Source organism: Pholis gunnellus (genome assembly GCF_910591455.1).
Source record: "Pholis gunnellus genome assembly, chromosome: 8".
Taxonomy (NCBI): Eukaryota; Metazoa; Chordata; class Actinopteri; order Perciformes; family Pholidae; genus Pholis; species Pholis gunnellus.
In genome coordinates, this window is record NC_136534.1 from 14,400,570 (window position 1) to 14,425,971 (window position 25,402).

The 25,402-nt window shown below is 42.2% G+C and overlaps 3 protein-coding genes across 3 annotated transcripts; 2 read left to right on the plus strand and 1 right to left on the minus strand.

The window, feature by feature from the left end:
• Window positions 1-602: 602 nt before the first annotated feature.
• hacl1 (2-hydroxyacyl-CoA lyase 1) lies at window positions 603-6,279 on the plus strand. Its single transcript, XM_079164283.1, has 17 exons — window positions 603-768; window positions 1,045-1,149; window positions 1,264-1,304; window positions 1,395-1,475; window positions 1,591-1,663; window positions 1,737-1,814; window positions 1,918-2,012; window positions 2,118-2,230; window positions 2,363-2,498; window positions 2,750-2,855; window positions 3,099-3,182; window positions 3,348-3,449; window positions 3,628-3,782; window positions 4,206-4,364; window positions 4,454-4,561; window positions 4,676-4,862; window positions 6,029-6,279. Exons 1-17 carry the CDS (start codon window positions 718-720, stop codon window positions 6,059-6,061), a joined length of 1,707 nt encoding a protein of 568 aa, XP_079020409.1. The 5' UTR covers window positions 603-717; the 3' UTR covers window positions 6,062-6,279.
• A 1,356-nt stretch (window positions 6,280-7,635) lies between these two features.
• colq (collagen-like tail subunit (single strand of homotrimer) of asymmetric acetylcholinesterase) lies at window positions 7,636-15,864 on the plus strand. Its single transcript, XM_079165039.1, has 17 exons — window positions 7,636-7,792; window positions 8,424-8,533; window positions 8,862-8,978; window positions 9,798-9,842; window positions 10,015-10,041; window positions 10,911-10,982; window positions 11,292-11,354; window positions 11,449-11,475; window positions 11,582-11,626; window positions 11,747-11,782; window positions 11,890-11,970; window positions 12,241-12,337; window positions 12,872-13,002; window positions 13,358-13,477; window positions 13,584-13,725; window positions 13,833-13,935; window positions 14,033-15,864. Exons 1-17 carry the CDS (start codon window positions 7,696-7,698, stop codon window positions 14,100-14,102), a joined length of 1,383 nt encoding a protein of 460 aa, XP_079021165.1. The 5' UTR covers window positions 7,636-7,695; the 3' UTR covers window positions 14,103-15,864.
• Window positions 15,865-17,468: 1,604 nt separating this feature from the next.
• Window positions 17,469-25,292, minus strand: plekha8 (pleckstrin homology domain containing, family A (phosphoinositide binding specific) member 8). Its single transcript, XM_079165123.1, has 13 exons — window positions 25,118-25,292; window positions 24,518-24,634; window positions 24,236-24,391; window positions 24,026-24,147; window positions 23,600-23,758; window positions 23,462-23,502; window positions 23,101-23,219; window positions 21,996-22,344; window positions 21,103-21,188; window positions 20,032-20,090; window positions 19,482-19,683; window positions 19,332-19,393; window positions 17,469-19,258 (listed from the first exon to the last, which is right to left on the minus strand). Exons 1-13 carry the CDS (start codon window positions 25,155-25,157, stop codon window positions 19,061-19,063), a joined length of 1,710 nt encoding a protein of 569 aa, XP_079021249.1. The 5' UTR covers window positions 25,158-25,292; the 3' UTR covers window positions 17,469-19,060.
• Between the last annotated feature and the right edge of the window lie 110 nt (window positions 25,293-25,402).

Here is a 25,402-nt window from a genome sequence, read left to right on the forward strand (position 1 = left end):
ACAACAATCCAGTGAAAGTGTAATACAACCTCTTGTTTTTATAACCTGTCAAATATGGGGAAATTCTGAATATCAAAATGTCATTTGAGCTGACTTTGCCTTTAATTTTCTCCAAAACTGTACAGTAAAATCTCATGAAATTAGATATGGGCATAGTAGGGGTCCTCATCAACCACAATCCAGTGAAAGTTTGATATATTAACCTTTTCCGGATTCGCGGGACACATAAAATGACGTGGCGGGCCGGATACGGCCTTGAGTTTGACACCCCTGGGACTCGGGTCTCAGTTTTCTTGGTAGAAAACGGTGAACCGTTGAATCAGAGTGGTATATATAGTCTATGTATAAAATAATATATTTATATATATATACAGTATATGTGTGTGTGTGTGTGTGCGTGTGTGTGTGTGTGTGTGTGTGTGTGTGTGTGTGTGTGTGTGTGTGTGTACGTAAACGTATATGTATTTGCATATGCATCAATAGGCGGTATTGCTGTGCATGTCTGACAGTGGACTACCACGTCACACGTAGTGGCTCCCATGATTGGCTTGCAACCCCGGAAGTGATAGCAACGGGGCGGATTCAAGAGCAGTTCAAGGACCGTAGCCAGCAGACAAGAGTCCAGCTGGTAGTTTCAACACTTTATGACAGTTTTGGCCTTAGTACTGCAGGCACACAGCAGCGTAACAACTCGTAACTGACAGCCTCTGAACAGCCATGGAAGAAGTGACAGGAGCTCAGCTGATCGCTGAGTCTCTAAAGGCTCAGGTAAGACCGTTTAAGAATCAGATTGTGAAGATTGTTAAGTTTCTAACTTTTGATTCGAACCTGCCAGCGGTGACTGCACTACACTGTAATAAAGTAACCACGCATGTGGGCCTATCTCGTGCAGAAATGTGTCAAAGTTCACGCGCTGCGCAGTCTAAATAGTTTAAACTTTGAATGCAGAAAAGGCTAGTTTAATGGCTGCGTACGATCTCATCTCCTTTTAAAACTCGTATACTTCAGTGTCTGTTTGTTGAAGAGCATTTTCTTTCCCTGCAGAAAGTGGAGTACATGTTTGGGATAGTCGGCGTTCCTGTCATAGAAGTGGCCATGGCAGCTCAGGCTGCAGGGATCAAATATGTGGGAATGCGCAACGAACAAGCGGTAAAAACACTTCTTATTGCTATTCCACTACACTGTTGTCTACCTGCATTTCATGCATAATCCTGAACATCCACCATTATATTTTAACATGCAATAAATTATGTCACACAACAGGCATGCTATGCAGCATCTGCCATTGGATACCTCACTGGGAGGTAATTAAGGCATTTAGTAATTGAACATAATAATGTGAGCAGCGGGTTGTATCTTACATGTTGCCGTCTCTTGTGGTTGTTTGTATCCAGACCAGGTTCCTGCCTGGTGGTGTCTGGACCTGGACTCATTCATGCTCTGGGTGGAATGGCCAACGCTAACATGAACTGCTGGTATAACTCAATAAAATGATGCTGCTTTCATGCAGCTGACAGTGTAAACAGTTTTTAAATGGCTCCTGTTGGCCATGGTCACATTGAGTGTATGTTGCCTTTGCACTTTGCTCAGGCCAGTGGTGGTTATTGGAGGCTCCTCAGATCAAAACCAGGAAACGGCAGGAGCCTTTCAGGAGTTTCCTCAGGTAATGCTCGCCTTCATGCGGATGTATGCCTTCTGATGCTTCATTAAATTGACAGTTTTTCATTTGTTTCTAGGTGGAAGCATGTCGACTTTATAGCAAGTTTTCTGCCAGGCCCAGCAGTCTGGACGTCATCCCTTCAGTGATAGAGAAGGTAATACACCAGCTGCAGCTTGTTTCCTTTATCACAGCAGACTAAGTAAGATATTTTGCATAGTTGGATGATATTACGTTTTATTGTGTTTGTATGCTCATAGGCAGTTCGCACCAGCATGTATGGGCGTCCAGGTGCTTGTTATGTGGATATTGCAGGGGACATGGTCAATGCTAAAGTGGACAGGAGCAAAGTCAGGTTTACTATCATTTTTGCTTCTCTTTAAAATTGTTTTTTTCTGCATCGTATCACTTCTGTAATTCCAGGTGTATTGGCATTCAAAGAAGTGTGTTTTTCCTGCAGAGTTGTGTCCTGCTGTCCAACTCCACCTGTGAGTTTGGCTCACCACGGTGCAATCACTGAAGCCATATCTGTCTTGAAAGCAGCTAAAAGACCCTTAGTCATCATTGGCAAAGGTAAGATCAAAAGATCAGCGCTCTCTCTATTACACCGAATAAGCCTGAACCGCTACATTTCCCCCGTCACTGGTGAATCGGAGTAGTTCATTAGATAAGTCATGATAATATGAGTATTGTTGTGCCCATCAGGAGCAGCCTATGGCCGAGCAGAAACGGCCCTGAGGGAGTTTGTGGAAATGATTGGTCTGCCATTTCTGCCCACCCCCATGGGGAAAGGGGTCCTACCTGATGATCACCCCAACTGTGTGGCTGCTGCCCGCTCGAGGTCAGCCTCCCTTTCATTACAAAAATGTTTAGGAATCCAAAAGTGTGATTTAAAATGATTTTAGCCAATATTATCATTATCATTCAATACAGTTACTTATTAATGAATGTAGACATGTCGCAATTATTTAATGAATCATCATTCATTTAGATGTAGGGTTGTGTATCTAATACTGTTAATTCTAAAGATACACTAAATGTTTGTATTCAGAAAGGTTTTTGCCCCACCTTCTCCTCCATTGTTTCTTTTAGAGCTCTTCTCCAGGCTGACGTTGTGCTTCTGCTTGGAGCCAGGCTGAATTGGATCCTACATTTTGGTCTGCCACCTAGATTCAACCCCAATGTCAAGATCATCCAGGCATGTAAAGGGCCGAGCCAAGAGTTTTTGATTTGTCGAAGTCTGTGTTGCCTGTGACACTCTGAAAAATAACGTTACCATTACCTCATGCGTATGAAGCTAATGGGGAATTTACCTATCCACATTGGTGTAAATGCATGCAGTTTATGCATGTGTTTCTTTGCCATATCTCCTGCATTGTGTTTCACTGTCGCTGCAAATGTTGTGCCGTAATAACATAATACAATTGTGCTCTGAGTACAGGTGGACCTTTGTGCTGAGGAGATGGGGAACAATGTGAGCCCTGCTGTTGCTCTCCTGGGAGACATCAACGCTATTATCATTCAGGTAACTTAGTCAGCACACAAACTCTCACATTTTTGATTCATCTCTCTCTTTGTGGTCTGTGTTCTTCTGCCTGATGTGCATTACAGTCATAAAACAACAGCTCATATGGGTATTTGTGGAAAGTAATTATGTCTTTGATTCTTTCTTTGTTTGTTCGTTCCATAGCTGCTGGAGGTCGTCCGTAAAGATGGCTGGAAATATGCCTCTGATACAGAGTGGTGGAGCACACTGAAGGACAAAATTGTTGCTAATGCAAAAATATCAAAGGTGGGTTTAGACTCACTTTTGAAAAGCCTAAAATATGTTAAATTGGGTGGTTACTCAAACTGTTTGTCGGAATGTCACATGCTGATGACAGATATTTAATATAGCTATCTAATTGGTCCATATGGATGTTCTGTACTGTATTATTATTTCTGCATTTTGTCCCTTTGTCTTTCGACAGACGCTCGCTCTTCAGTCGACAGTGCCCATGAACTACTACACAGTGTTTCATCACGTTTCCCAGCTGTTGCCACATGACTGTATCATCGTCAGCGAGGGTGCAAACACTATGGACATAGGACGCACTATGTTGAACAACTACCTACCTCGACACAGGCAAGGCAGTCTTATCGAAGCAGCTCTTAAAGACACACTTCTCAATTGTGTTCACTCCAGATCAATGTTTATCTATTGAATTACTGAACTTACTTTATGTGTTCATATGTTCATGCCTGTCCCCAAATGCTTTCCTGAATTTGGCTACCCCAGACAGGTACGGTATCATTGAAGGCGTCTCAAAGTCTTTTGGGGGAATTCTGTCAGAGCCCTTCCCAACAACTATGCTTAAGCAGGTGCTTTAAATATTCTTGCATTCCACTTTGAGCCAGCACTCCCACCCTGACCTCATGTCTCCTCCATGTCTGAAGGAGACGAGCAAACCTTCAGGGACAAATTGTTTAACTGTGTTTGACTAAAGTGAGCTTTCAAGTCTGGTTAAGTTTGAATAGATTGTTGTTAGCTAATCCTGACGGTGTGCAGGTTGGATGCTGGTACATTTGGAACAATGGGAGTTGGCCTCGGCTTTGCTATAGCAGCAGCCGCTGTGGAGAGGAGCGAGCATTCAAACCAAAGGATAGTCTGTGTGGAAGGAGACAGTGCCTTTGGATTTTCTGGCATGGAAGTTGAAACCATGTGCAGGTGGGTTGGTTGCTTCCCTCTCTATACAATGTATACACTTTAATCCCTGACTGCTACTTAATTGCACATTTACTCTGTTTTTCTAACAGGTATAATCTACCTGTGGTCATCATTGTGGTCAATAATAATGGCATTTACGGCGGAGTGGATCCTGAGACGTGGAAAGAAATGGCAAAAATGGGAGATCTGACCTCTATGTGAGTTACACATTATTTGGCAAATGATCATAACACATTCACCATAATGGTTTGCTACATGTAATCAGCTTTGATGCAATGAAATGTATCCTAAGTCACCATGTTGCATGTCAGTGCCCCTCCTGTGACCCTCCTACCTGAGGCACGCTATGATGAGGTCATGACAGCGTTTGGAGGTCGAGGGTTCCTGGTGAGGACGGTGGAGGAGCTGCGCAGTGCTTTACAGCTCAGCCTGAGTGACTGGGAGAGACCAAGTCTCCTGAATGTGCTCATTGACCCTTCCTCCGACAGAAAACAGCAGGTAACTGTCACCTGTCAGGAATGTACCTCCTGAGAAGTACAGGTCAAAGTGAAAAAATCCACTGTAGTTTTATTGTGAAGGAAATCCCCAGCTGTGGGAATGCCACGCCCCCTGGTGGTTGAGCATGTAATTGATGCTGCATTGTCACTTTCCTGCTTCTTAAAAACACTGTTGTGTCTGCTTTTCTCCAACGTGGTCAATGCCCCATCCAAGGGGGCTGGGGCTTCATCTGGCGACGGTCAAATGTGAATGGTTACAAGGTCCTTGGAGACATGGCACTTCCACCGGATAAATGTTGAGGGTTTCCTGTCTGTCATTACAACAGAATACCTTTAGCTTCATAATATATTTCCATAGCTAAATCCACATGTCCAGAATTCTGTGCAGTCACAGATTGGCCAACCTTATGGTCCATGACCTTTGCACACTTTGTGCAGACTACCAGAGAGTCAGGATTAATGGGTCAAGAACTTTGCATTGGTCATAACGACTGAGATCTTAAGTCTGATACCACATTTTATCGAGTTGAATTGAAAAGTAGAACAGAAAGGAGATGTACAATGACTCCAATGACATTGAGAGTCACAGCAGCAAAGCCAGGCGTGATTAAAAGCAGCAGCATCTCGGTTCATGAGTAGTGCAGAGCAAAAAGCAGCTTGGTGTTTACTTGGCTCTCGTCTCGTCCTTATAGGGCTGCGTGACCGACGTGCCTTACTGAACAGTAATCCGCTCACTCCAGGTGCACCGGAGAACTGTTGTATTCCTCTCACAATCCCTGCACCTCACACTAACCTGACCTTTCTATTTCAGGGTCCCCATAATTAGAAAGCGTGGCCCTCTGTGTTTATGTTGAATGTATCCATGCAACCCTTCGCAGACATGTTTGAAGGTTGTATTGAGGGCTGTATCCATGGTGCTGAGCTCTCTGTGACCAGGAGAAAGAATTATCGCCTTATGAGATGTGCTGCCCTCATTGTTTGCCTCCTAACTGTTATCCATATTCAGATTTAAAGTTCAGTTTTAGGCAGTGGAGGAAGATGAACTGTTTATGTTGTCTGGTAAAAGTCAGTTTTGGAATATGGAGACTAAATGGACTCAACATTGACCGATGCATATATCAGCTCTGTCATCTTAGGAGGTCTAATATAATGCTGTCTTGTCTGCAGGAGTTCCCGTGGCTCACACGCTCCAACTTATAGACTGAAAGACGGGTCTGCCTCCTGCTCTGTCCACAACATTATCAGACCAGCAGTGACTGTTTCCCTCAGTAAACTCAAACTGGGAAAATCTATATAAATATTTTGTGATTGTTTCCATGAAATAACTAATTACTTTTTTTTAAAATGAATTCTTACTACACAGTAGTATTAAAATGAACAAAATAATTAATATTACAATAAAAACAAATTTACACATACACTGAACATTATTTGTCTTTATTTGTTTATGTCAAATCTGTGTTTGTTTCCTAATGTGATTAACCTACAGTATGTAACAGGATTGGGTGGAGGACAGGGAAAAAAGTGGTAGCGCAGCAATGAAAGACAGTCGGCTCAACTAAATGTTTTATTTACCCTAACCCGAAGGCTTACAACAAAACAGGAAATCTAGCTCCCTGAAGAGCCTTATCACTTGAAGTTGAAAACCAAAAACTACTTTAGCCAGGCCTCTACACATCATAATGGTTCAAAATACCCACAATAATTGCCCAGGAGACTTTGGGAGGAAGACATTGCAAGCTCCTCACTCTCAGCATGTGTGTCACAAAATGAACTCCCCGATTGCCCTTTATTCTGTCGTGATGAGGAGATCAGCTCCAGGTGTGTGGCTTCCCTCACCTGCTCCCAATACTGTCATATGGGAGTGGGTGAAGCCAACTGACAGAAATGTAGATGCCTAAAATGACCCTTCCCCCAGTACTTTGCAGGCGCATTAAACTATTTGCGTGCTGGGGAGGTGAAAATGTAATTTTATGGTCAACTCAGTGCTGAAAAACACTTCTTGGTCCAGATTTGTGAAATTTCCTATTATTTCACATCTCAAAACATCTTGGATAGAGGGTTTCTAGCAGAAGTGACACTCTTCTGCAATATCTACATATTATTTTGAATGAGCGCACAGTGTGAACATTTTTATTTGATTAATGATTGTGTATTAGTTTATATAAAGTTGCATTCTTTTTCACAATCTCCTGCAGACTTAAATGATACATTTTTTCCACTTGTGCATGAGTAGTATACTGTATGTGAAATATATAATTTTCATATCACTGCAGTTGAAGTGTTAATTAGCGTTGGTCTCATATCCCCCAAAGAGCCTCAATGTAAATGCAGGCACTTAATTTTGTGGCACAGACTGCTGAATAAAAGCAATTTATTCTAGACTAAATGGACATCATAATGCACAGGGGGATACACGGTGTACTGCATACAAAAAGCTGGACTAAAAAATACATGTTAACAGATAGGAAAGTTGCCTCAGGAAGCATAAAGGACACCTTCATGCAGAATCTGTTGCAGAAAAGCCCACCACCGTGGGTTAGTCATGATAAGTGTCCCAGTTAGACGAGTGGAAACAACAAAAGACACCCCCTGCAGTAGTAGAGATCTAATATTGGCACTCGAAGCAGCTGGCGGGCTGTCTCCTGTAATTTTAGCGCACACTGATGCAGAGGAAAGATTTAATGGGCATTGGTCGGCGTACCCTCTTGTGAGGGCGTAAAGGAGACGGAGCAGAGCGAGCAGAGAGGGAGGGGAGCACAGTGAGGAGAGAGAGGCAGCGTGTGAGGGCTGCGGAGGCTCAGAAATAAAGTCAGGCAACTATCTGGAGAAGCATGACTCTTCTAACACTTGGACTGTATCTGCCACTGTGGTTTTGTTATGGCCTGGCTCAATCCTCTTTTCTGGACAGCTTTATTTCCTTCCCAGTGGGTAAGAATAGTGTGATCCTGAGTCTCTGTGTGTGTGTGTGTGTGTGTGTGTGTGTTTACTGTACTGTACATACAGTACTATGCATGCACAGGTGTTGAGAGAGTTGAGCTGTAAAAGCATGGATACTAAATGCTTAGGTTTTGGATTCATTTTAGGCTCTTTATCTATGTAAAATACACTTGTTTTTGTTTTCATTCGCCCATGAGGTAAACTGAAAATGCCTCTATAAATAGCAAAACCAGCTCCAGTCCTTTAGTGAGAGGCACAGCCACTTCATATCTGTGTCCAGCTTGAACTCTGCTGGACGGTTGTCATGATTTGATAGTTTGCACCTGTTTACCTGTCCCTTATGTTGCTCCTGCATGTTCTAACCTCTTTGACTTGTCCGTTTTCTACTGGATGTGTGGGATATTTGTGGGCAACATGTCACATTATATGTACCCCCAGTTAACCGTGCTTGTCAATGTGTCATAATAAGTTAAGTATTACTTTTCTCATTTTGATTAAGAGGCTCCACATTCAGTTGTTGCAGAAGCTAAGACAACATAAACATGACTTCCGACTGTCCTCTTCTAATTTTGACACCTGCCATCATTGCCTGTGTGACTGACTGCATGCACACCTTGCACAGCTCTCAGATCCCCGGAGCAGCAGAAGAGATTCAGCCCATGCTGTTTACTGAGTCCGCCTCCACCCCCACTGTTTCCTCCACCCCCTTCACTTTGGCGCCGCCATGCTCATGTGAGTAGAAGTCACGTGACTCTCTATTGTGGAATATTTGACTGTTGATATGTCCTTGGGTGATATCCAGACCGCCCCACACTTACTGTCTTTGACCCCCGAATGATATACCGTTAAAACACTCAGATGCTGGAACCTGTTTGCAGGAAGATATGTCTGAACAAATCTTTTGCTGTGGGTTGTGAATTGTTATGTCAAGAATGGGATGGATTTCAGACAAGCTTCTTCATCAACATCCAATATTGGAAAGATGTGACTCTGTTGACTCGCTTCTATCGAAACAGTCAAAGCTGTAAAAGAAATACAGAATTTTGTTTTCATTTTCCAGAATGAAGACATTTCAAATAACAGTGGTGAGTCAGAGCCGGGCAATGAGGACAAAGGTTCTGCCTGCGTCCGAGGCCCCCGCGGGCCCGCTGGTCCCTCTGGTCCCTCTGGTCCTCAGGTAGGATCTCAAACTCTTCCCAAACATCATGGTTATCACAGCATGAATAGTGTACTGTAGATCTGGCATTAGCATCTTTTACACCATTCTAACACACCTCCCACAGTTTGACTTACAGTACGTAGGATTCACTGTGAGCACTGACTTGTCTCTAGTGATCCAAGGTGTTAAGAATTAGTCCTCCAAGAACATATTACCCCCATCTCCTCTTAAACTTGAGAGTTCCTGCAAAGCAGGAGATGGGGATTTCTCTGGCCCATGCAACACAGCAGCACATTAACGCTCTACATTTAGCTCAGACACAAATAGCCTTTTTCCACTGGCTGCCAGTGCCCCACACATCATTCCCCGAAACTGTCCCAAGTGCTGTCTGCCTGAAAAGGCGTACTGGGTTGCGTAAATTCCAGGGATTACCAACACAAGCATGTGTCCATGTGTTTACTCTGTGGATGAAAGATGTAAATACATTTTGGTCCAATAGGTGCTTTAAGTCCAACCATTGTTTGGCCAGCATTTCATAAGTTGAATTTGAACATTTACTGATTTACCAAATGATTGTTGAAGCTTTGCTCGTCTCCGGCTGTTACAGCACCAGCTGGACTGCTGCAGCGTTTCAGTTTATCAAAAGAGACCCACAAGGCACTTTTTAAATCAATAGTGGCCACTCAGCCTTTAGCTAATTGAAACTGCAGCTGTGGGCTTCTAGAAACAGACATGACTTTGTGGTGGGAAGTTGTGGATAACAAAACAAATTTAGATAGATATGCCTGAGATTTATGAGCCTATGCCATCATTTGATTGTATTTTCCTGTTTGTCAGGGTCCACCTGGATTACCTGGGATAGAAGGGCCCAAGGGAGAAAAGGTAAGCAGTTTATTTCCCCATGTTCATGTCTCATCTAATTTACCTATCTTATAATACATTTTACAAGCTGCTAATTATTTTGTAAGCTCAAGTTGAACTGACTGAAAGATGCTTGCTGAAAGTGTACTGAATAGCCACTGTCCTTGTCCCCTCCTCCGCATCCTGTTGTCAGGGAGAAATCGGAAGACCTGGGCAAAAGGTGAGAGTCTCCATTAATCACTCCATATTCTCCGCTAAGTGGATTTACTCAAATATGAGATACCGTGCCTCCGCCTTCTCTCCAGCTGTAACTCAGAGTGCTGCCAGTGCCTGGTTGTGTACATCAAGGAATTGCGTGCAAGTACAACCTTGACAGGAGACAGCACAGATACACTGACTGGATGCAAAGGAGGCAGATCTGCTGCTGTTTTGATGGCAGAGGGATGGTCTCCTCGTACTGACAGGAAGCTTATTCCTCAATATTGACCCCTCACAGACATTCAGCACCATGCCTCCCTGTCAGATGGCCCTCCCTTTTCTATTACAACAGAAGGAACAAGCCCACACAGCTTTATTGCAAGCTCAGGACACAGCATTTGACCGAGGCAGGCGGAAGAGAAGTGACCTCCTTAAATGATCGGTCGCTGCGGTCGAGCAGCAAAAGCGGCCCAGTGGGAGAGCCTCACTGGCTGGTGGCCTGACTGAGCAGCTTTGCAGCACTGCAGTGCAATTTAGCTTAGTGCTCCAGCCAGGTCATAAATCATTTTATTTCCCACAAGCACGGGCTCCTGTTCTATATACAGCCCATCATTTAATTAAAGAGAGCAAAGTGACAGGGCTCGTTAAAGTCATTCTCCCTCTACATGTGCAGCAGTGTCTGATAAATACTGTAGCAAGCAGGCTGTCAGCTTATGCAGCAAATCCTGCACTTGAATTGGTTTTCTTTCTTTTTTTTTACCTGCAAAGCCAACAGGCATAGGAGGCCCTGGTTTCATAATCAGATTACTGCTTCCTCAGCTGTGGCAGCAATTGTTTTATTAGATATTTCTACATCTGAGATCATGTGTTAAAATTGATGTCTGCTGTTAGGGTCGGACAGGTCCTCCTGGACTTCCTGGGAAACAGGGACCAGCTGGATGGCCTGGACCAAGTGGGCCCAAAGTGAGTAAGTCAGACCTCATAATGTAGATGATACAAAACATGTTATGAGATGAGACCAGTAAGTGCCAATACAAGGTCGGGTAGATGAGTGTTAGTTATTATTTTTGTTCAGTCCCATACAATTAAATGCTCTCTTATGTAACAACTTTTTCTATATGAATGCTTCATTGAAATTGTACAAAAGAATCTTGGATTCAAAGCTTGCACAGTATTTGTTCTTTGGGCTGTGGGTATGATTTTGGGACATGTGTCTAAATAAATAAAGTAAATCCACATTTGTCTTATATCTAATATTTTTCCGTGCATCAGGGTGAGAAAGGTGACCCGGGGCTGATGGGTTTGCCTGGAGCCAGAGGACCTATTGGGCCACGGGTATGAGATACATATGAACTACACTGATCTGGCATGATCTCACCTTTAGACTGATTTTTTTTTCATCCTGGATATTTTGTGTCTTTAATTCTAGGGTTTACCCGGGTATAAAGGTGAAAAGGTATGAAACCGTTTGTTATTATCATTCAGTAGAAAATGCAATTAGATATGTTGATTAACATCTTAACATCTAATGTGAGGTAACACACTGTCATCTGCTCCATCAGGGTTCTCGAGGAGATCGTGGTGAAAGTGGAGTGAAAGGCGACAAGGTAGGCAGATTTAATCAGTCACAGGGGTCATTTGGAATGAATGAAGCAGCACTATGGTGCATACAGTATATGCTGTACATGATCAAAGTTATATTATGCTTTACTGTTCTTTATCCGCAGGGTACGATGGGTTTCCCAGGAATGCTTGGACAGAAAGTGAGAAACACGTTGAAACAAGAAGGAGTTTTGAATTTGCTCCGCAGAATTACAACTTTCCAAATACGACCAAAATGAATGTTGAGTTGATGTGATTTGGTGTGCAGGGTGAAATGGGTCCAAAGGGAGAACCTGGGATCTCAGGAAACAGAGGACCCACTGGCCGACCAGGGAAGAGAGGCAAGCAGGTGAGGAGTTGGTGGACATGTCAGCGAAATATGGAGTTTATATACTCACGCATGTAATGAGAACAGAAGATCTTTACTCGTGTGTTAATAATCTCTCATCAAAATGTAATTTATGGCCATGCAAAAAATACTTTTCTATGCTCTAAATGTCCTATTGCACATTGAGGATTAGTATATTAGTATTAGTCTCAACCTTTTGATTTTTAAACCTTTTAGTAAAGAAACGTTTAGAATCCGACCACCTTGTGCATTGTTTTGATTGTGTTTCAGGGAGGTAAAGGAGACACAGGCAGTGTTGGTCCTATGGGACCTGCAGGCCCACAGGGAACTCCAGGCCACCCTGGTCCTCCTGGTTCACCTGCCACAGGTGAGAACCTTTACCTTTTTCCAACAGATTAAAAACTCTTGACTGCATCGATTTAAAAGCTGACTTTTTGTCAAGGCATACATTTACATACGTCCACTTTTTTGTATTTGGCGCTGCACTTTCTCTGAGAGTGAGTGAAAAGCTGTGCTCCCCGTGGGAGGAGTAGCTGACACCCCTGTCAGCAAAATGAAGCACACACTTTAGACCAGTGTAGGAGGTAACACTGGCAGTCTTACATCGCAGCAGAGACACTTTATCTCCTGAGGTGAAACAAGATGCTGTCTTCATGACATCATGTGGCTAAAATGGATCCACAGATGGCGAGCCTCCTTGCAATTTTACAAATAATATGTCACCAGATGATTAAAGTGATATTTGCTTGTTTGATCAGGTTTATTAGTGAATTAGGTTGATTGGTTTTGCTTCTTGAAAAATGAATCACAGATACTACATTTCCATGACATCTGGTCTTTATATCATCCCCTTCACTTTAGTTAGTTTAGCATGTTTTTTCTCCTCTCTTCATATGTTTAGGACTATACATGGTTGGAACAAAGGGTGGGCGTGGTCCACCAGGGCCTCCTGGAAAGTGTGGCTGTGGCTCTCTCAGTAATTCTCCATTTGATGATTACCCTTCCAGAGGAAACTATCCCAAAGTATCAGCGGTGAGGAATTAAGTCTTGTCGGATGCAAAAAGTTATGTACAGTATTTCTTTGATGTACTGAATCATTTGACAATTCGCTGACAAAACTCAAACTTGAATCACAATTAAAACGTATAGGCTATACTGTATGTATGTGAAATCTAATTCAATGTTATTTTTACTACTACTAACTTTCGAGTTAATTATTCAAAGACAAAAAGTTTAGAAAGTATGCCTATTGGAGATAGTGATATTGAGACACATACTGCAAGCTGAGACATACAATTTAAAATGCTCGATATCTCAAAATTGCACTCGAAATACATTAAGTATTGAAAACATGACAGTACATTTCTTCACCTTGCCTTTCATTCAGATATTCGTTGTAAGCAATGAGGAAGAACTGGAGAGCCTTCACACAGATAATGCTCTTGCATTCCGCAAAGACCAGAGATCTCTCTATTTCAAAGACATTGATGGCTGGCTGCCAATCCAGGTATCAGTGCATGCAGCGAAATCTGATTATTTCATCTGGTTTTACACACGCTGACTTTTCAAGCACTTTTTCTATTTTGTTTCAACTTTTTCCAACTTTGCAAAAGACCTTTCCATTCCAGTTGACTCCGTTCCAGTCCATGGAAAACGCACCTGACGACGAGGGTTACTGTGGTGACGGGATTGTGCAGATTTCCACCGGGGAGGAGTGTGACGACAGAAACAGAGTCGTCACTGACGGCTGCGTCAGTAAGTCAAGCGTCCACGTTAGGTGGTCTAAAACAGCTGCTGGGTTGTGCTCTGCTGTGCACATATAACATCACACCCCCCACCTCTGCTGTCTCCCCTTACCACAGAGTGTAAACACGCCTACTGTGGAGACGGTTACCGCTATGAGGGGGCTGAGGAGTGTGATGGAAAGGACTTTGGATACCAGACATGTAATTCATATCTTCCAGGGTAAGCACAGTATACACAACTATATCTTGACAACAATGAGAAGTCTTTTGTTGATATGTTAAACTGACCGAAACCTTGTTTCTCATGTTCTTTGCAGGTCATATGGTCACCTCAAGTGCACACCATACTGTGTTATTGACTCCACAAACTGCAAGTACTTCACTTGAGGCGGAAGCTGGACAGTGCAGCGGGATCCTCTGTGTGTTATTTGGAATATTTTCATGCAAAAAAAAAAAAGAACAATAATGCTCCAAGCAAGAGACTCTGAAGGTAGAGGCAGCCAATGATTCTATGATGAAAGAAAAAAACAAAACATATATATATATATATATATATATATATACTATATATAACGATGCCAAGTAGCTCCCCGGAGTTGTAGTCGGTCAGTGGAGGTGACAACTTTCACCCACACATAGGAAATGCACAGGACAACTGCACTCAGTCTTAACAAGCAGGACTTAAGACTGGCCTCCTCACCATGAATCAGCCTCTGGATGCAACAGTTGTGTGACAGCCATGCAGAGACTTAATTAAGTGCCAGTGGGAGATGTTGCAGGGGAGCAGTAGCCGGGCCTGAGGCGTATTAATCTCTTGACCCAGATACTGTTGAGAAAGAGAGGCAGTAGGACATCCAGAGCCATGGCCTCAGGTATTCTAATGCAGCATCAATGGCAGCATTTGCATGAGGCTGGGATTACTGAGACCATGACCACAGCTGTCACTATCCAAGCATGTAACCCCTCACCTTACTTATTATTGCCACAACAAGGCTCGTACTGCGTCGTCTCAATATCACAACAAGAATTTCAGTTAGCAAGTAGTAGTAAAAGCTCAATGTGTGTGGTAAGGAATGGAGATAGAGGTGCATGGACTATGCACTTGTAATATTTCAGTGAGACTGTTACACCAGGAGACCGACTTGGCCTAATCAGCTTGTGGTGGTACTGTGCTTGACAGGGACATTCAGTCTGGACAAGGTTTCATAAATCCCAAAAAACTTCTCAGGAACCAACAGGTAATGTAGCTGCACACAGCACCTTTCACAGGCACCCCCCACACCACTCTCTTTGTAAATGATATGGCAGTGACTGTACGCTGAAGCACACAGATAACTTGAGTTTCCTCCCTGTGATTCTGTGAGAAATGAAATATACTGTATATGAAGGCTTGAAACTGTTATGTTCTTAATTTTCTCACTGCACAGGAAAGGCTGGGATAGTCTGCACCTGCTAAAGGGGGAGGAATTTCAATTCCAGTCTGTTAGGTCATCATTACTGTATTTACTCTAATACCTCTTTATTCAGTCCTTCTGTCTTACAGTATATACAACAACAGAGAAACTTAACAGTATACTTAACAGTGTAGATGTAGTCTGCTGTGTGTTTCGCACTAATGGTGAAAATGACTTTGCCGATATAAGCTGACCTTTTCCATAAGCTACTGTATGAGTCGCTGTGCCAAGGGACACCTGTTCTCAGCCATACTGAGATGTAGCCAGGTGTTGTAAAGTGATTCTTCTGTAAAAAGAAAGCTAAAGACTGTTTTCTATATTGTCTCCGCATGCTTGTGATACAGTGCTAATGGGTGTGAAACACTTCCGCTTTGTTTTGTAAACCATGGCATCTTAAGAAATATCAGTCTTGCTCTGCACAGAGTGTAGCTAAGTACTGTATGTATGACACAGCTTATATGATAGTGATGAACTGTGCCTTGCACAAATCTGAAATACCTTTTGTAAACTATGGTGAATGTTTTGTCTGTGGCCTGTGCTGCTGTGCTATATCCTGCACTGTGTATGCACAGCAATGCTGAAACGTAACATGCATGTGGTAACGTACTGTAAGGCTTTATGAAATATAGTATGCGCTGTGATGGATAGTGTCAGTTCATTTTGTTTCATTGCTCAGATATGATTTATACAGTAGTTGTGGATACTTTTAAGAATAAATAAAACAGGAATCTAAATCCTTCAAACATGTCGGTCTGCTTTACACACATGAATCTTTAAGCTTAAGTCTGGTTTTTGTTTCAGCAGCTCTGCTTCCTGTGCATTGTGAGCAAGTGTCGACAGTGATTGGATGCTGTGCAAAAAGCCAATGTTCTTTCAGAGCACTCGCTGTAAAGAAAACAACAACCAACGACAAAAAACAGACAAAGCAAATAGCTATCAAGTACAAAAGAGATGCTGTCAGCGGCTCCTTGCAAAGTGCTGCATTAGACGAAATGGTTGACAGACCGCACAATGAACTCTCGCTGTTTTCTCAGACATGCCAATGGGTTTTTCAGCTTTTTATTCTGTCTCGATGAAGCCCCCTTTAGAGCTGAGTCTGTGCCTGGAGATGAGGCACAGTGATACAGGCTGGGCATGGGCAACCAGCCAGTGTTGCAACAGAGATGTTTGAGGTTGGACACGACCACATAACTCTATTAGCATGCCATATTTATTTTCTAAATCACATCAGGGCAATTTGTCTGCTGAGATGCCCAAGTAAAAGCTTACCTTGGTTTATTTATCCCATCATGTGCATTCCCCTGACCAGGCCAATCAGATTTGTACCAAAGATGTCTCTGTACAGCACTAAATGTCGCTGGAGATGCTGTGGCCGACCTCGTTCTACTGCTCTATAATGAAAAGATCTGCTGTGCTCACAGAAGAATTTACTATTTGTGGAGATTGGGAACCTTAAACAGTTCTCTTACGAATTAATTTATTAACTACAAGCTGTTGATTTGATTGGTTTCCCTTCTCTCAAAGACGCTGGTCATGGAGTTAAGTTCTATTTTGAGCTGTCTCAAGGTGAACTGAAATCAAACACTTTCCCCAACAAAAGGAGTTATTTTAGTGCAGGTTGGGTGGTGTAGCATTGCAGCTGTGGCAGAAGGGGCGATGCAAATGAGGCCATGGGGACAGGAAACAGTGAGGCGCCCAGCTGTTGGCCTAAGGCAAGTGCAAATCCCTGACCTATAAGCAGGAATGGCTGGCATGCAGGGTGCTGTGGTCCTGGCAGAGGACACACTACTGCTCCACATGCAAAACTCTCACAGCAAAGTATGCAAAGGTGTTATTTGAGCTCAGGGCCACTGTTGTTTAGACAAACACCTGTGCAGATTTACCATCTATTGCTTACTCATTGATTTGTTTGATTAACAAGTAAAAATGCAGAGAAGTGAGGGTCAATTATATACTCAGTTTGATTTCAGTGTCACAAGAACAGGAGAAGCACAATAAATAGTAGGGAACCTCCACAAGGCTTCCTTGATAAAGTCACAAAGACAAAAGGATGAAGGATTAACAGAGCAGTGTCAAGGTGCTATCAAAGGAAAGCAGTGTTTCGCCAGATAAATGCAACAGCAGCAACGTGGGTGATCAGGCACTGAGAGGGACGTGGCAGACCTGAAACACGCGGAGACATTTCTCTTCTAACAAGAGGCCAGGGGAAAATCTGTGAATGAAACATTACCTCTGGACCGTCTGATAAAGAAATCTAAGACCGCATATTTGGCTACGACAGGACTGGACACACACCAAGACAACTTCATCATTTATTATGTAAAAATCAAATAGCATCTTATATACAGTCATAGAAAACCAAATCAAACGTTCGCAATATCACAATGGAAAAACATTGAGGTTTATTTGCAACATGAAATCAGCCCATCTGTGATGTAAACCTAAACTGCAAATGACTTACTTCAAGAATTACTGTATGCATTCCTGAAAACAAAAGTAAAGTTAGAATAAAATAAAAAATACTATGTGGTACAGTATGTCTTGGTAATAAATAAAAAGAAGCCCCATGAGGATGTTCCTGCTTTGTTTGAATGGTTCATTGACATGACGGACAAACTTTAACCTGGCTGGGAGGTTGAAGTATTCCCACTCATTTTTTAATTATTGAATCAACATCATAAAATATGAAGCAGGGCTGGTAACAACACTCGTTATATGCAGAACAGTACACGGACGAGATGAAGTAGACCAGCTGAATGTTACTGTTCATTATCAGTACAGAGATGAAGGAGAAGCAATGTTTTTGAACTTTTCATCGATCGACTTTAGGATTCTTCAATAACTCGGTTAATTCAAGTCCTTGGCCTATATTCAGTTTCCATTGGCACCAATGTTACTTAATACATAAAACCATGCAATCAATAAACATGCTCTATGGATACAAATGCCCTCACATTCCCACCAGAGCTGGACTGCAATGACATCAACGTGAACTTTATAACTTAGGACGCAATAAATAGACTTTGTGAAAATGCATTCTATGCATAGGTTTGTGCAGAGGATGTCCACAAAAGTATTCAGCAGTTGTCAGTACTTCAAACAGCTACACTGTATCATTTTATTCGTGTGGGTGTGTGTTGCGGTACTCAAAGGCTAAAGCCAGTCACATGACGGCTTCTTTTGGTCCCACGGAAAGTCTCCAGAGCAACAGCTCGGAACATTTTAGTGATGTAAAACGAAACACTATCAACACTGAGTTAGTTTTGACATTTCAGGAAAGAAAGAAAACAATTTGATCATAATGCCATAACTTCAACGGTCAGTGCAAGAACTAACTTTCTACATAATACATTAAACATTAGCCCAGTTTGCTGTCCCATCACATACTTAAGGCATGGGGCATTGGAACAATCTGACATTGTTTTTGTCAAACAAGTGCTTAATGTTAGTCGCAAGTATCACCCGGTTTCATGAATCCAAGACAATCTTGATTAAAAAACTGTCTTTGCATTCTCATCAGTTCAAGGGAAATCACAAATGATCTTACAGGGAGAGATACTAGAGTACTTGTGGTTATGTACCTGTACATAACGAGCCACAGTACAGCTGCACAATGTGCACCAGAAACAAATGTCACCATGTATCATTATGGTTGGAGTCTCTTCAACAAGACCCAGAAACTACCGTTCATCAAACCATAAATGTCTCCATTGTTATTGCTTGCTCCTAAATACAGACATTAATACCTTCTTCAAACCTATAGAGCCTTCACTGCTGTAGAGCTGTACAACCACTGGAAACACCTCACACTGACACGGGACATGCTCACACTATTCTGTACACAAATCCTTCAGCTGTCAGGTTCTGTCCTTCCTTTGAATGTTCAGAGTTTCACACCACTTCATCAGACTCCAGGTTGTATTCTTCATACAGGGCATCTAGGATGGCCAGATGCTTCTCCATGGCGGGCAGGTACACTCCCAGGTCCCTGTGCATGCCGCTGGTGAAGCCGCCCTTCAGCTCGTCGCCCTCTCTCGACACTAAGGCAGCGGCGAAACTTCGATAAGATGGTGCAGCTCTCAGCGCCAACTGGGGAAATAGAAACATTTGATAAGTCACACATTCCAAGAACAGGTGACACATTGGTGTGAGAGATACCTACAGCGAAAACGCCTCGCACAACCCATCCGTGGTACTGTCGGAGGCTCTTTCCATAGGCATTGTCTGGGTGAGAGAACAGACAGAACGTTAAGGATCTTGAACGAGCATCGAGATGTATCTTGTTCTTTTTCATGATAGAAATCGGACTCACTTAGTGCACCCTGGATGTCTTGTTCTCCCGCATTGACCTCTGACAGGAACTCCTTGAGGAACTTCAGGCCTCGTCCGAGCCACAGCAGAGCCTCGGTGGCAGAGTTACGCACCCGAGCAACATCTATCTGGACTTCATACAGCACGATGGACTGTAGCGTGGGGAAGCTGTCGGGCTCCGACATCAGCTTCTGATGAATTTTCTACAGGGTTTAAAAAGACGTTGATATGGTGACAAGAGCTGGAGATAGAGTCATCATTCTTACTCTGATCAGACAAAATGATTAAGGACTCTATTTTAACAGCTCAATAAGTTACAGTACTTGCACATTGACAGAACAAGAATACCAAGACTGAGAAGCCATATCTGATTTAAACATTATAGCAAGTCTCTGTGTTGACATATTATACTGTAGTGGCTGGTTAAGTACTAATGTTGATTAATCCTGTTTGTCACACTACATGTAGATTTAAAGCCACTTTTGAAGAGCTATGCCTTCATTTCTTTTGTTGAACAGTGAAATCTGCTTTAAGACAACATGAATACATACCTTGATATTTCCAACAAAATCCATTTTAACTGGTGCAAACACTGTGGAGCCCAGCTTGTCTGAGAAGAGAAAATCCATGAGCATTTACTTGTTGCTTATGAAAAAAAGGATTCTTAGTTTTATGTCATCTTATTAGGACTACAGTGTTGTGGCTCTTAATAGTCAGTAATGAGCAAAGCAGCTTCCTCAGTTCTTTTAAAGCAATGCTAAAGACGGAAGAAACACCTGCGTAACAATGTTCAGAAGAAAAATAAAAGCGGCTTGTGACACAGTAGAAGACCTAAGTGCCAATTCTGAAGGCATGCTGCATGGAGTCTGGGTCAAGATGTGTCATTCATTTGGGCTGAAAATGTTTGAGCACAGCTAGACGTGAGCAAAAGTTTACATCACTTTAGATATATATTTAGTCACTAACAGAGAAAGTTTTTACATTTAAACAGGACCTTTATAAAAGCCTTACTGTTCTTATTAAAAACATAGGCTATGGTATCCTGGCCATCTTACATGTGAACAACGTGAATGCTTATCTGCAAATCTCTCGTACCACCAGGTAATTCTAGATGACCCAAAATCATTCTCCACCCTCCCCTCATTATGATTGGGCCATATCAGATGTAGCTCGGAAAAAGGTTGTTTTTTTTTCAACCGCCTGACAATTTCCTCCAAAATTGGCAAACAAGAAATGCTGTTTTTAAAGTCTTTGTCCTTGTTTGTATCGTGACTGACCACCTTTATCTACGTGTAGATGTGTAGTGCACACAGACTAAGCTAACAATAAACTTAATAAGATAGACTGTGAGGCAACACAGAATAAAGAAAACCAATGAAAGGTGCAGAAGGAAATAATGAGGGCATGAAAGAAAAGGCTGGTGATTATTAACCCAAGACAGACAGCTGTCACCTTATTAAGTACAGACAATGTAAAATGACAGAGCATGCAGAAATGACAAGAAAATAGTAGGAAGAAGTTTCCCTTATGAATGTTATAAAAGGGTGAAATGAGCACATGTGCAGCATGAGAAAGAGGAAAAGAAGCAGATCAAGAGGAGAGACTGAAAGTGACCGGCCTACCTAATACAGGTACTATTGCATAGCATGAGTCCAAAAACTCTTGTGTAGGGATACCATTGTCGTCGTCCAGTCTTATATCACTAAATCTAAAAGAGTAGAACAGATTCAAACAGGAGAATATATTAGAGGGAAGTATGCCATTCAGTTTTATTTGATCAACTCCAACAGAAAAAAACAACAGAAAAGGGTACAAATGTCAAAAACCAAGCCAGAGAAATGATCCACACAGTGCCATGCATTTCTGTGGCTGACAATAATACCTGAGACTATTCTCCTACTTTTTCTACAACTTAACAGAGTTGTTGTTCATCTTAAACTGTCTCATCAATATTAAAAAAGACCAACTCCAAAATGAACACACTGTAGTCCCCATCTTGCAGTTAAATACTGGTTAAGTGAGACAATGATTTTTTCCCCCCATTATAATAATGTTTATAATTGATTATTAACACGCTAGTCCACTGTTCAGTAACACTCTTCAAGGTCTTAAAAAGAGAAAATAAAATACGTTTGAAATACAGAGTGAAACAAAAAAGCTTTACAAACCCAAATATCAGATGAGGGCCTCTCTGTGTCATGTGATCAAGAGAGAACACACTAATATAAAACACTTAGAATGACATCGTGAAATGGATTCAGTTAAAATGTTCCAAACCTGTTGTTGTATATAAATTCTGTGCAACACTGTAACACAATTAATATATTTCCACAAACTAAGTAACTGTGCAGTTTAGTCAAAAGTTGCATCAGAAGTGCAGTGCCTCCAAGACAAGAATACTACATATAGCTTAGATTGGTTAACCCTAATACTGTCTTAGTAAAATACCACAGACGATCACACAGTGACGCGTGCGTCCTAAAGAATGTGACCTTCCTGAGTAGCATTTTCATACCTGTGACTCATTGTGCTGAAGAAAGTTTCCACCTGCTCGGTGTCTTCTGAATCTGGTGAATCTCTGGAGGTTTCACCTTCACGTTGAGCCTCCTCTTGGTCTGGAACGGCTTCCTGTTGGTGCTGAGGCTGGACGACGTCCGCTTCCTTGTTGTTGTTGTCGTGCTCTTCATGACTTTGATCCACTTTGTGCGGCTGCTCTTGTTTTGTCTCCTTTTGATCGTCCGCTTCGTTTTCCTCGTCCCTCTCTGCTGGTTGTTCGTAGTGTTCGGTCCCAGAGGTATTCTGGGTAGCGTGTGAAGTAGGATCGACTCCCTCCTCGTGGACTGACCTGTTGGTGCCATCGACATCTGTGTGACGAGAGGAGACAAACAGCACTTGGATGACTTGCACAACGATCATGTAGACTTATTCTTTTTAACCACACGGACATTCATGCTCATCCATCATTTAGTAATTCAGTAAAATGATATGAACTTCAAGAGCAGCACTACATACATTTCGTATTGCGTAGAGGTGTTTCTGCACTGACCTCTATCGGCTGAATGGTTCAGTACGTCACAGTTGGGTGTGGTAAAGTGTGACTGGTTTCAGTGCGACTACACCCGACTGTGATTTAACATCAGGCTTCTTGAAATGCTTTTCTTTACCATCGCTTTGTTTTGGTATTTTTTTGTAAATTATGTAACAATAAAACTCATTAAAAACATCTCTTAAGTTCCAGTAAAGTGCTACATTACATTAAAAAAAAATCCTAATGTAATAAAAGAAATCACTTCACCTCATAAGCACACTTAAAAATCTATTGTGTGTTTTAAATAATGTATCTTTGTATTCACAGTGAGATAGTATATGTATTACAGATAAAACAGACTTCCATCAGCAGTAGCTTGCCCTGTATAAAGGCTGAGTTACTGCTAAGGGAAATGCAATAATGTAATTGGGGCATCCATCACTGTCTGCTCACTAAAAGGCAATAATCTATCCATGAGGTCAGATGATGTACACCCAACAACCCTTTGTGATGTGTGTGGTCTTTCCTTTATGTAATGCAGGAATGGTTTCAGTCCAGGGAGCACGTGAAGTGGTTTGAACACCTCACTTACTTGATGGGGAATGATGGTGTTCTGGTCTATCTGGCTCATCTGGTCCTTCGGCTCCAGAGTCAAGGCTCTGGTTGTCCTGTGCAATTACTTCTCCTGAGGTTTCAGCCAAATCTCTCCATCTGGAATACATTTTGAGCGTGCAATGTTAATTCTAAAACTCAGAGCGCACTTCTTTTGAGCAAATACAATTGGCAACTGTGTCTCGTGCAACAGAAATGCGTCATTAATGATGTTTTATTGTATAAACAGAAAACATTTGAACGGGTATTTAATGTTCACCTCACTGTCCCGAGTGCTACTTAAAAAAAATGAAAGGAGAAGCAGTGTAGGAAGTATAAATACATTATGAAAGAAAACCTACTTTTCTCCACGGTTCTGTTTTAAATGATTGACAGGTTTAATCTGTTGGAGAAGCAAGACATTAGGGGGTTATAAATATACATATATATAATTAAATAAGTAATGCTGATTAGACACAGGAGTGGTGAAATAAATGTACCTTCTGAGGTTTGATGGCGGCTACTGGAGGAGATCCTGGTGGACTCTGCGTCGCCACATCTGTACTAAACGTGTGGGTTGCTATCTGCATGCATTCCTCTAGAGTCTTGAGGAAAGTGGTGCACGTAGACTTCACCATGTTTCCAGTGTCTATTCCTGTCTGAAAGGGGCACACAAACACACACACATTAGCCGACACTCCCCCTAAATGTCCTGACTGGTAAGTGTGTTGTTCTGCTGAAATCTATTAAAAAACTAAATATAAAACAAAGAACAATAAGAAGAGAAAATCTACTTGTGATAACTGCTTCCTGTCTATAAGTACGCTTAAGCACACAACAGTCTAACGTCTTGCTACCCTAGACTGCAGTTTCACACCAACTGCAGCGTCTCTTATTTCACCAGCTCATCCAAACCTTAAGCTTACCTCCGCCATGTCTCCTAGCTCATCATTCTCCTTGATCTTGTTTACTTGTTGGAGAAGAAGGTCACAGTACAACCGGAGCTCTGACATCTTAGTTTTCAATGCCTCCGTGTTCTCCTGGAGCTCTGCAATAACAATAACAACAGCAAACCGTTCACAACGTTTTCACAATAGAATGCTAGCTGTGCAAGGGTACTCGTAGCATTCAAATACCTTTTTCTCTTTTTGTTCGGTTGTCTGTAAGGCAAGCTTTGGCTGTTCCCAGTGCCACCAGCCATTTCTGCCTCTCTGCTGCGTTGATGGCTCTGAGGTAAAAGTACTGCTCTCCTGGTATGGTCAGGTCAACTCGTGTGGAGTCAGAGGAATGAACTAATGAAACACACACGCAGGGAGACATGTTTGTCAGGACTACATACAAAACGGGCGAGAGACCGTTACTCACATACACTTTGCACAATGAAACACAGCAGACAGGACAAAGTGAGCCATACAGACCTTGGATTTCACAAACGGAAATTTTAATGCTGCCCTTGCAACCTTTCCACGCATCTTCTTGAGAGTCATAGTAAGACAAAGTTCCTCCGTCAAGCACAAACCAACGAGGCTGCCAACCTGAGAAAAAAAAAATATGAATTTATAGTTGTTTGATCATTGTTTACCGAGCATGGGTACTTCACTTTTCAATATCGGTAAACAATTAGAAAAACAGCGTTAACTAGCTTCATGAACTTGTAAAGAGTTAACGTTAACCCTTACGTTAGCTAGCGTTAAGCAGTTGTTAAATCAGATTACAATGACAGATGGTGGGGAACAAACGTTATCTACAATGGCGCAACCGGTTAAGACTACTTAAATACGGTTAACTTATAATTCGGTAAACTGACAACTTAAAGTAGCAACGTCAACAAAAATGGTTGTTAATTTAAAGCGGTGCATAAGCTCCGACAGTTGAAGCCTGACGGTAGCTAACGTTAGCTCACCCGTCGCCTATTAACGTTATCAACTCAACACAAGCCAATGACGTTGTCGTGCTAGCTAGCTACCGTAAAACGCGCACTCTAACCGAAAAACGCAACGACTACAGGATTAACTTACCGCTAATATAGTTCGTCCATTTATGCAGCATTCCCTCCATTGTTTTAACTATGTGTTTCTGCCGTTCATTACATGTTTATCAAACGATGCACAGCTGATTGCAGCGACTCCATCCGGGCCCGAGTGTGATTTGTGGAGTAACGTCCTGGGCTTTACATTCCAGCTACGTAGAAAAAAGTGCGTAAACTTTCTTGTGAATCGAGCTCTAATGACGTTCCGCCCGCTCCTCCCATTGACATTAGAGGGAATTAAGTACTGTGGGTGTGGATTGTGTTGATTGACACA

Excerpts from the sequence above, each read along its gene's own strand:
- colq (XM_079165039.1), top strand. The coding sequence starts at position 7,696 with ATGACTCTTCTAACACTTGGACTGTATCTGCCACTGTGGTTTTGTTAT. Across the intron at positions 9,843-10,014 it reads AAGGGCCCAAGGGAGAAAAG|GGAGAAATCGGAAGACCTGG; the intron begins GTAAGCAGTTTA and ends TCCTGTTGTCAG. Across the intron at positions 13,003-13,357 it reads ACTATCCCAAAGTATCAGCG|ATATTCGTTGTAAGCAATGA; the intron begins GTGAGGAATTAA and ends CCTTTCATTCAG.
- hacl1 (XM_079164283.1), top strand. The coding sequence starts at position 718 with ATGGAAGAAGTGACAGGAGCTCAGCTGATCGCTGAGTCTCTAAAGGCT. Across the intron at positions 769-1,044 it reads CTGAGTCTCTAAAGGCTCAG|AAAGTGGAGTACATGTTTGG; the intron begins GTAAGACCGTTT and ends CTTTCCCTGCAG. Across the intron at positions 4,562-4,675 it reads ATGGGAGATCTGACCTCTAT|TGCCCCTCCTGTGACCCTCC; the intron begins GTGAGTTACACA and ends GTTGCATGTCAG.
- plekha8 (XM_079165123.1), bottom strand. The coding sequence starts at position 25,157 with ATGGAGGGAATGCTGCATAAATGGACGAACTATATTAGCG. Across the intron at positions 23,503-23,599 it reads CCGCCATCAAACCTCAGAAG|ATTAAACCTGTCAATCATTT; the intron begins GTACATTTATTT and ends CTTCTCCAACAG. Across the intron at positions 21,189-21,995 it reads TTCAGCACAATGAGTCACAG|ATTTAGTGATATAAGACTGG; the intron begins GTATGAAAATGC and ends CTACTCTTTTAG.